The sequence below is a fragment of the Bombus vancouverensis genome, chromosome 5 (genome assembly GCF_051014615.1).
Source record: "Bombus vancouverensis nearcticus chromosome 5, iyBomVanc1_principal, whole genome shotgun sequence".
Taxonomy (NCBI): Eukaryota; Metazoa; Arthropoda; class Insecta; order Hymenoptera; family Apidae; genus Bombus; species Bombus vancouverensis.
In genome coordinates, this window is record NC_134915.1 from 16,557,226 (window position 1) to 16,568,354 (window position 11,129).

Sequence of the window (11,129 nt, forward strand, 5' to 3'; positions counted from 1 at the left end):
ATTTTTCGAGATCAGTGGACGAGCCGGCTGTTTCATAAGCTCAACGGAATAAAACCGAGGATATTTAGTTGAAATTCATCGCGTATTTGTTAGGTTACATTATATATTATTTTAATTAATTGAAAAGACGTATAAGTCAAGAAACAATTTCGTTTAAATGAAAATTATGCATTTTTGAGCGGTTAGGTCGAAAAGGAATCGTATCTTAAGGGGTTAAGGCACACGTTTTATTCACCCCTGGAAGAAACAGTCGATGGAATCGATGTCGATTGGTCGCGTAGCGAAGGAACGCCACGTACGTCGCGCGGCGAGTTCCGTAATTGTGGAATATTTTGCAATTCGTGGATTGGAAGGCGCCTTTCTCGAAAGAGCGTTGCTGGCAATGCCGGTCACGTAGGCCCGTAGTTCCGAGGGTGCCCCGAGCACGGCACAGAATACTAGAATACTAGCGGCGGGAATGCGCGGCGAATACCCGCAACGCGAGTAACCGCTCGTCCGCGAACCAACGAGCCAGCGAGCAAGCGAATCGTATGCCCCTCACGCTTCGACGCGCCACCGTATATACTTGTATATATATGTATGTATCTATCCGCTTAAACGTGCCTATGTACCCCTACGTAGCCGGCATAATTTCAACTTTTTCCGTCGCGGCGGAAGTTAGTGAAAAATTAAGGAGCCCTCACGAATTCGGGATAAAGTAATTTTGTAATTTTTTGCTATCGTCCGTGACGTTTCGTTCCGTCTGCCATCCGCTTCCGTTTGCCGCCGCTGGGCTCATCGGTTGTTTGAATATGTTCATCATTTGGATGTATACGTATGGAGAATCTTCTCTTAATATTTTTAAAATTCTTAAGATAGGTAGTTTTACTCTCCCCCCCCCCCTCTCTGTCTATCTCTGTCTCTTTTTGTCTGTAACGATTTTGAAAAGTATGTACAATTAGAAAAATCACGAAACGTCAGTAACATTAGTTGGAAGATTTCATTTTTCATTTTATAGGTACGCGAATCTATCGCAGAGGGATTTCGATTTTCAACTGAACGGACCATTACCTCGCCCACGTCGCAAACGATCGCCTCAAGTCTCGTGATCGAGTAAAACCGGTTTGAATGCGCCAGTGCCGTAACAACTTATCAGCCGATACTGGGATTAGAGAATATTCCTGAATTTGTAACATATTCGTTGTCTCTTTCGTTCATATAAACTAACAAATAATATATTTGTTATAGATGATTAAATACATGAAATAAAATAGAGATTAATAAAAAGAAATACTAATAAATGAACATTTTTGTATCATAAATTACCAAACTGATAATATCATTTATAACTATTGGCCTTCGTATTATTTATATTGAATATTGAAAATTATAATATATACCTAATCTGACTAGACGTAAACTCCTTGGAGCGTCGAGTTCTTGCGAGAACATCATTTAAATCACTTTACGATTCTACCCAATGCGAGTAGAAAACGAAAGCGATGATGTAAGAAGACGAGGATCGTGGTCGTGGTTGAAAGTCTGCTCGACGTAATATCACAGTTTTTTACGCTTTTTCGAGCCCGACCGGGATTTCATTAAGGAACCAGATCCTTGCCGATCGAGCGTCTAACGCCGAGAATTAAGATTCCGTTCGTTCGCCTCGCGGCTCGGCGGTATTCCTCGTGAAAACGAGGGGAAAAACGTCTCCCATCCATGGCACGTCACGATCCCTAACCCCCCCCCCCCCCTCTGAAATAGCCAGAAGTCCAGGAGTATCTCGCTCGGTATTATACGCGAGCGACCTCTGGTTCTCCGCTTTACAGACATTTTACGGAAACAGTACCGTCTCTTCTGGTCGGTGTGACTCTTGAATATCGAGAATGCGCAGCTTCTACGTGGGACGCATTCGCAGCTTCCAACACGCAAGCTGAATTTTGAATCGCCGTTTCCAGGCCGATTTCCTATAATAATTGACGATGATCCAACGAATCTCTCCTTACATTTACATTAATTTGCCTTTCGATTCGATAGGTGGTGTTTGGCACGAGCCTCAGTTAAGCACCACTTTCAGTTAAGAATAAAATGTATTAGGATAGTTCGCTTAATTCTCGTTTTTACGTGTTAATTATTTTATACAAGAGAGTCTAGTTCATCTGGACAGGTCGGTGAACAAGGCAGTTCGTATAATCGAGTAGTTTCGATAATAGAGGTTCACTAAATTGTTATCCTGTCCAGTTCCTCTTATTAGTTCAAATATTAGGGTTTAACTGTTACAATTTTTAACTATTTCTTCTTTGACACAGAATTTACTTTGAATAAAAACAAGTGATTGCATATATACTCATTATAAGAATACGCGTTTGAAATTACATTTGATTCATAGTTTGTACTATAAAAGCTCGATATAAATTTGTTCCTATAAACGAATTCCAGCTAATTTTTATTAAAGCTATAAGATCTTGACAACGTTTAATAATTTCTTTACAATTAAAATAGGAATCAAATGTAATAAATGCAAAAAAAAATTTGCCTCCTGTGAGGTTTGAACTCACGACCCCTGGTTTACGAGACCAGTGCTCTGCCACTGAGCTAAAGAGGCTCGCTCTTTTTCACTCTTCCCATGAAATTTATCAGGATTTGATTTTCTCTATGATAACGTTATAATTTATATTACAACGATAAAGCTATAAATACAAAAGAAAAAGGAAATAAAAACATTTTTACATTATAAACTATCAAATTTATATTATTTGTAACTACTTATCTCAGCTCAAGAGACTGGTCTCCATCATTTATATCGTATATTAAGCATTATGATATATGTATGTAACAAAAAGAGAAGGTAATCTCATGTGAAAGTATTACTAAATTATATAAAAATTAATGTACTTGAAATTAATTAATTAGTTCGTAGATGCCGTAATAAATACAATGGTGTGCGAATGTGTGTTATGAGCGATGTTATGAGCATGTTACACAAGAATTTAAATATCGCTAGAATGATATAACAATTTACGTAACGAGTAATTGCACATCATAGCAATATCAACCTAAGTACACATTAATTACCGAAATCGCGCGAGTGCACGCTTCAGAAATAACAGACGCAGTTTGGCGGCTATGAAGCACGCGATTAAAAGTCATCGGCACCGCTTCTGCGAGATTAACGTGGCTCCTGAACAAAAATAACCTGCATATTGCGCTTCGTGATAATGGAATCAGTGAAGTTACGTTCGTTTTGATTACGCTCGAGCTGCTCGAGTTTCTATTTGTTAACACCCGTCCGTTCACCGACTGATAACTGTTTCGTGTCTCGTTACTGTACAATTTTTATTTCGTTGTTTTTAATATACTGCGTATTTAGGATATTTTTCGTAGCGCAATTGAAATCCTAACATGCTTCGAACTTCTGAGCGAGATTACCTACGTACGTTGCAACCTAATGTTCATTCGCTTCTCTCGGTTTTCCCTTCGTTTCATTCACGAAAAACAAGCTTAAAATTAGAAACAATGGATGCAACTCCATACGCTTCGCGTTCCCGATATTTCCGGCGTCGGAAAGTTTTTCGAAATAGAAAAAAAGCGTTATTTCGAGACTCACGCACGATCCAATAATACGCGTCTCGTGGAGAACGGACCGAATACATTATCTATTTCTATTTAGCGTAGCCTGCATCGGCAGGAAACATGTTTATGCCAGGGCGAGCATGCACGCAAGGCAACCCTGTCATACGCCGTTTCAAAAATAGTTCGACCCAGAAATCCTGCATAACGCAAGACAGATGTCAATTGTCGCTTCCCGTTTTGCGCGTCGATCACAATGAACGCCACCGAGATCCCTTCCTCAAAGGACACGTGCAAACTCCTTTTTCTCTCTATACGTATATATACACGTAGAAGCTGCCAGAGCAGATGTTGAAACCGTCTTAAAGATTTCGGGAGGGAGAGACCCTTTTCAGGCCCTTTTCGTCCTACTCTTTGAGACGCTATAATAAAGGACCCAACGGAACGTACCCGTGGGTCCATTGTGCGATTAAGCAGATGTTATCCAGTGAATGCGCAATGTATAATATGAATCGCGGACAAAGGACGCGATTTTTCTAGCCTGGCCTGGAAATTTTTGCGTTTTCCCAGTTCTCTGTATAATTGAGAAAAATGATACCGTTGCCTCACGGTAAAAATTCGCTGCTGTGTAGAGATTGATGTATGCATTAAAGGAAGGATGGCCTTAGACAGTTTTGTTCAGATATACCCAGAGGACAGAGGATGGAGAAAGATCGTAGACAAATGTTTTTTGCATGGTTTTAAGAAGTTAAATGTCTATTGTGGGTTTTTTGTCAAACCGTTTGTTGCCCTTGCGGAGTTCTTTGTAAGCAGAATGGTAGGTGAAACTCTTTTAATGTCTGTGAGAAGACAGTTTGAAATAATGTACGAAGAGTGAAATTTTGTGCTACGTGGGGCACTTATTAGGCCCCTTGAGCGAAAGATGGAATCTATGACAAGTACGTTTACCTTTTACATTCAATTACAAAGTACACATATGAATTCTATTGTCAACTAAAAAAATTACAATTACCAATAGCGACGTAGTGACGATGTAATACAATAATCAAACTGTTGTAATGCTAGTAAAGCAGCGATTGAAGTTACATCTGTTCCTTTTAATCGTAACTTCCTGTCAGAAATACATTATCAAATTTCATTAAGAATTATGGAGATAAAATTTGACACTACCATTAGTGACTATATAGTACAATAACCAGGTGTGTCATAATGGTATTAAGGAACATAATTAAAGCTACATCCGTTCCTTTTAATCGTAACACCCGCCCAGAAACATAATATTTCAAGTGAAATCGTAGCTGAATTCCACTCCATTTTCATCTTTTGCTCTCATTTTCACGACAGACATAACAATGACTCGGCTTCTGTGAGTCCCACTAGGACAGCACACGGCTGGTGCGCGGTGCGAGTGCGAATGTCAGAGTTGTAAATCCGTTTCCCGTCGATCTCGACGCCAGGGCCGAGGTCAACCAGCAGCAGGACACAGTCGACTCGATGACTCTCTCCTTTCTGTTTTTATTCACTCGCTGGGATCCTTGCCAGCGGATTCTATGTCTCGAAGAAGATCACAGCTATCGCGGCAAAATAGCCTCGTTACTAACCGCGATCCTCTTGCGTGGCTATTCAATGACTCTGCTAAATACCTCGATTATTACACTGTGTTTCGTATGTTCATTTATGTTCTCAAAAGTGGTGAGAAAATTATATCATGAAGTACCTTATCAATGAATGTATTGCAAGCATGTGCATACATATCGTTTCCTCGAATTAATGGGTTGACACGACTCAAGAAATACAAATTTTTAATTTTTAATCGAGAAACGGTTGCGAACCCAAAATACAAACAGTCGTGTACTTACAATTGCAAAGTACTACTCAATGTAGTAATTACAGTAAGTAAATGACAATCACAGCATGGCCAAGTAGCGCTTTTTAAAAATGCTCTATCTCCTTTTATTTTAAAGGCTACCGAAATGAAACTTCGAAGACACGTAATTTATTTCGAGACTACATAGACGTGTCTCGAAACTAAGAAAACGGGAATTTAAAAGAGACAGAAATAAATGGAGGAGACGATGACTCTGAACGATTGAGTCAGTTTTAAATTCCACCATGAATAATCGGTCACGCAGCGTATGCATCAAATGCTAGGAGCATTTAACTTCGTCCGCATTTCAGTGGAACAGGGAATTTCTCCGAATACACGAGTAAGTATATAAGTAACGTACAAGCTTTTTACGCGCATCTTTCGAGAAGTTTCCCGTTGGATGAAAGCGGACATGCGGCCAACTGTTTCTCGGGACAAGCTCCCGGTCGTGTCGGGCTTAGGGACGAGCGGAGCGGAGCAACCTCCACTCCGTACCCTTGAACCTAGCAGACGCTCGCAGCGTTGCCGCCTCGTGCAACTATGCCGTGTCGTCTCGTTCGGTTATACTCGGCTTCTCTCGGTTAGTGCTTTCTTCGCAAGAATTCCGCGCCCGGCGTCGTTGCTGGCTGGCGCGACGCCGAGTGTGCTGACGTCACGCCTTGGCGTTACGCGTAGCGTTACGTAAAAAACGTGCTGCTCAACTGCTTTACTCTAACATTATAACAACGCCGTACCATGTAGCGGCGCAATGTAACATTCGTTCTATAAAAAAGAAAAGTTTCATAAAAATTTGTGATCGTCCGTTTGCGATACGATAAATCCTAACGATAGGAAAACGGTAGAAAGAGAATAAAATAAAGAAAATGATTTTACTATAGAATGCTGCCAGTCGGTTTCCATTATGTGACGTTGTACGTTAATAGCATAGACGTTAGAAGTATAGACCTCGGATGCCGTCTTGAGGAAATGAGCCTTGCTAGAAAAGAAATAGAGGTAAATAACGAGGTCTCTCTTTTCTTTTCCATCTGTTAGAGTCAAATATCTTAGAAAGAGAAAGAGAAACCTTAAACCTCTTTATTTTCTTTCAACAAGGGCTACGCTGTTCATAAGGCACCTGTGGACTATATTTCTTATGTGTCTGTGTATGGTTAGTAGTTTTTTCTTTCGTCGTACATTGGCCTTGCCATTCGGGATTTAGGTTACGCTCAATCATGCTTTCTCCGTAAGATTTCCGTGTCTGTCGACGACGTTGGTTTAGCAGACACACTGCATGCTCTGACGTCACTCGCCGGTGTTACGTAGAAAAACTGTGTCCTATGAAGTTGATTAACGCGTACCAACGTTTACTCTCGTAACTTTAATTGTAATAAAATCGTCTCGCCCGTTTTGTTTGTTCAACGAAGGAATTATCTTCGTGTCGATTCGACGGAGAGCAGAAATACATATTTTTTTTCTTTTTTTGCTTGATAGGACATTGACCTTGCGTTTACAGTCATCGTGGATCTGGGCTGCGCTCAAGCATGCTTTCTCCACAAGAATTTCATGTCCGCCGACGATGCTGACTGGTAGACAACATTGAGAGTACAAGCTGACGTCACGTGCAGCGTTGCGCGTAGCGTTACGTAAAAAAACGTGGCTGACGAATCAGAAACGCATCGTTCTATTACTGTTAAGGCCGTGTGATGAATCGGCTACGCGGTAAAGTATATAATGGACTTAGCGTGGGTTCATTACGATGAAAAATAACTGGCATTGGGAGTTATTTTACAACTGTAATCCGATACAAAGATAATGTATCCTCGAAGATATGCTTCGAGTGTGAAATAATTGTAACGAAACGAGTCGAGTCGTAGTTATTTGCGAAATAATTCGCTTCCTTTTTCAAATATATTCCCGATAAAAATACACAGGTTCACAAAAGTGTTCAAACACTTATGGATACCTTTTATGAGTATATTATATGTATTGTATGAAACATTTTGCAATTTCATTAGGATTGTTATGAGATTCGACTACTATTATGATTACGTATATTAATAACATTTGAAACAGATCTAAAAAACAGATATAGAAATTAAAAGATATTTAATATAAATATATACTTCGCAGAAATCACAAAAATACAAAAAAAAAAAACAGCCAATTATTAATTATACTAATAAGCTTCAATATTTACTGGGACCATGTTTGATACTTATTATACTATGTTTAAGACGGGCAGTTCTGTTATATCTTATTTAGTAAATATGTGTTTGCAATAAATATCTTATAATTCCTATAAACATGTTCAGACTGATTTCAAATTTTGCCAATATAATCATGACACTCCGTTCTCATTATAGTGCTGATAAAATTTCAAGATACATACATACAAATGTATGTAATACATGCAGTATGGACTTAAAAATTTTGTATAGTAAATGTTCAAATATTTTTCGAGTATATTGACGAAATATCGCTTTACTGTAAATCGCGACTGAAAGATTTCCTTCCTTTCCTTGTCCTTTATTCTTGCTCGCTCTTTCTCCTCGTGTCTGTCTCCCGTTCGCACGGTCGTGTGCCATTTACGAGGCAAACCGGTTTACGCTTTTTGCGAACCTCGGCTACACGAAGAATGTTGATTTTTGCGATATATACCGCTGGGAACCTAACCTACATCATTATCTGGATGAGCTGGCCGCACTTGAAGTCTCGTTTCCTCGCAGACCTTGAATCCTCTCGTGTCATTTTATTTTTCGTTTCCATTATTAACGCGATAGGGAATGATGCATTTGAAAGTATTCAAGACGAATGTCCTCGGAACTCGTGACTCGACGAAGTAAAATCCTTTCTCGATACGCACGAACATGGTATCGGCGAAATGACAAGCGTGCACGTATGCTTAAAGATCAAAAATTCAGTCACGACGAAGGAACGACTTCATGGTCGGGGACAAATTCGGCAATGTCTCGGCGTTCCTCATTCGTAGCACGAGCTATCGTCGAAAATATTTTTACTACCGAACGCGCGCGGCATGCACCTCCGTTGATTAGCGTAAGTGGCTATTGTTCTCACTAACCTACAGCACTATGCTCATTATCATTTTTCATTCGTGACGGTACTACCAAAGAATTACAACGGCCTCCCGATAACCACATACTCCGTGTCTGTGTATACGTTAACCGTTCGCCGCAACGAACTGCGCTAAAAGCGCGCGAAAGTTAAAATTGACGTTCCGAAAAATATTTTCTTGTTTGTAAAATTATCTACTTAATTTAATGAGTCATAAATCTCTATTATCTTCTACCACATATCTAAATATGATTCATCCACATACATATATACATATAAAACGAGTATATTCTTAAAGAAACAGCTAATAATTGTTATAAATTGTAATTAGGTTGAGGTGTTTCCTATCTTTTCCATTAGTTTCATTCAAAACGTCACGTCACTATACATATTTATCTAGAATCTATACGGACAAAAATAAACAGCTAATTACGTTAAATACTATATGAACTGTGAAGTTCATCTTGATGCAAGCACCGACGAGTACTAAACGGGTCTTACTGTGTACGCAACCAGAAACCGGTTAGACGAAACTTTCGAAAATTCCAGAATGACGTAGTCTTTCTCGCGTGTACATATGCATCGTGAAGACACACAATCGTGTTTCTCTCATCGTTCTTCATTTACAGTTACTTACGTAAGATACGCACTCTCGAGCTTATTTCTTGACTCTTCGACGCATAACAATCAGCTTGGTCACGTCTTATCGAGCATAAAGAAAACGTATATCTTATCAGGAACCATTATTAAAATACGTTAATAACGAAAAACTATTTTCCAAATAGTAATAATAGAAAAATATAAATTTCTCTCCTACTTACCTCGCTCATACACTCTAATTATCACAACACCATGATAAAACATGCAACTGGTAATTTATACTTAAACAAATACACATAACACATAACAGAAAGTAAACATTTTGCACTTTCGTGTAAATACGAAACACGTGTTACGAAAATAACGACGAAGAAGCATTATGCATATCCCACGACGAAAGTGCAATTCATATAGTCTGATTTGCGATTCCAATTTATGGAATGTGTTAATTTTTTCGATTCAGAATTATGCAAATTTTGCGAATCTGCATTAATATCAGAGATGTATAAATAGCATAAGTAAACGTGCATGAAAGTACATAATACTCACGTAGCTGCTGAGAAATCAACACGCATTGTAGAAACCCTGGAAACGTTGTTAGGACTTTGTTGCCTCTTTGTGGTTTCTCCGGAAGTAACTATGAATAATGAAAATGCAATGGCGATTAATTATAAATATGCGAAATAAAATATTTCATAAGCATTTTATGATGATTTAACTCATAACGTACTATAATTGTAACTACGTTGTTCACTTGGAGTTCCAGTAAGCCTTTCTTCAGTTCTAGATGTTAATAGTTCATTAATTCTCCAATCTTGTATTTCCTTACGCAACACAGTAATTGGATCGTCGTCAATTATATCTTCATAGCTTTTGTTATCGATGGACTCCGTATATTCTTTGGATTTAACTTCTTTTATTTTTATAATTTCATCTTGGACAGGAATATTTATCATATGTTGATATTTTGCGGTAGAGCTATTCGTCCATTTTCCTCTCCTTTTGTTCTTTATGAGCATTTTCGTAGATGACGTCTGTTGCGACGTTATCGGGCATAATCTTTTATTGGTTACGAAATTCAGAGATTTACCGATTGAAGAAACATTTCGATTATCATGTGACATCTTTCGAAATTTTGTACCAATCGAGTTTTCGTTCCTGTGCTTTCGTCCAGTTTTCTGAAACAATATAATTATAATAATATTTTAGCTTGTAAAGTATTGATAGTTAATATGAATAAAAACAGTGACAATTAAAAGCAATTTCATATAAACGATAAATTATTTTTGTATGTAATTAAATATTAAAAATTATAAGAATTATTTAGGTGTATAACACGCACGTATATACATATAAATACATATAAATAAATGTGAATGAAATAAAATTAATTAAATTACAGAGAATAAATGAAAATGAAAAATTGAAACATTGCGCCATCTATAGAATGCAGCGTTCGTTGGGACAACAATTTTCTTATGGTAGTATAGTAATCACAAATTTGATTACTGAAATAAAAGTACATTGTAAAAGTAGTAAAATTTATAATTATTTACTTACTTAGTATTTTATCAACTAATTTGTGATGGATATAACATTGCCGTTACGAAGCTCATGAAATACAATATTAACAGCATCAATAAAGCATTATGATTTACGACTAACAAAAAAGAAAAGAATTTTGTGGGTAACATTTCGTAACCTTGCAAAGTTTAACTAGAATTTAGTACAATACGAATAATGCTATGATTATAGTAACATACTTTAAATTGAAAATGTGAATCTTGTTAATTTTGTTTGAACTGCATTCAAAATGTTAGAATGCATTCGTATAACGTAACGTATTTAAGCTTTCTGTTGCTTTTACGAACCCTCGTTTGTCAACTATTTTTGCATCGTTACTACACCAGTGATACAATACTCAATAGAATACGATGAAAAATTGGATGGAAAAATATGTATGTATTTTTTAAAGAAATATTTTCCAAATTATAGATCAAATATCATACACATATGTAAATATGATAATATTCATATAATATGCAGAAATTGTACAAAAATATTT

General features: G+C 37.6%; 1 protein-coding gene, 1 long non-coding RNA gene and 1 other non-coding gene across 3 annotated transcripts; 1 reads left to right on the forward strand and 2 right to left on the reverse strand.

Moving 5' to 3' along the window:
* Nucleotides 1-2,509: 2,509 nt before the first annotated feature.
* TRNAT-CGU (transfer RNA threonine (anticodon CGU)) lies at nucleotides 2,510-2,581 on the reverse strand. Its single transcript has one exon. It is a non-coding gene; the product is annotated as a tRNA-Thr (tRNA).
* Nucleotides 2,582-4,821: 2,240 nt separating this feature from the next.
* On the forward strand, nucleotides 4,822-7,715 carry LOC143302704 (uncharacterized). The gene is made up of 3 exons (XR_013058430.1): nucleotides 4,822-5,438; nucleotides 5,511-5,753; nucleotides 6,884-7,715. It is a non-coding gene; the product is annotated as an uncharacterized LOC143302704 (long non-coding RNA).
* Nucleotides 7,716-9,593: 1,878 nt separating this feature from the next.
* LOC117158612 (uncharacterized) lies at nucleotides 9,594-10,207 on the reverse strand. The gene is made up of 2 exons (XM_033337699.2): nucleotides 9,795-10,207; nucleotides 9,594-9,701 (listed from the first exon to the last, which is right to left on the reverse strand). Exons 1-2 carry the CDS (start codon nucleotides 10,186-10,188, stop codon nucleotides 9,610-9,612), a joined length of 486 nt encoding a protein of 161 aa, XP_033193590.1. The 5' UTR covers nucleotides 10,189-10,207; the 3' UTR covers nucleotides 9,594-9,609.
* Nucleotides 10,208-11,129: the final 922 nt, after the last annotated feature.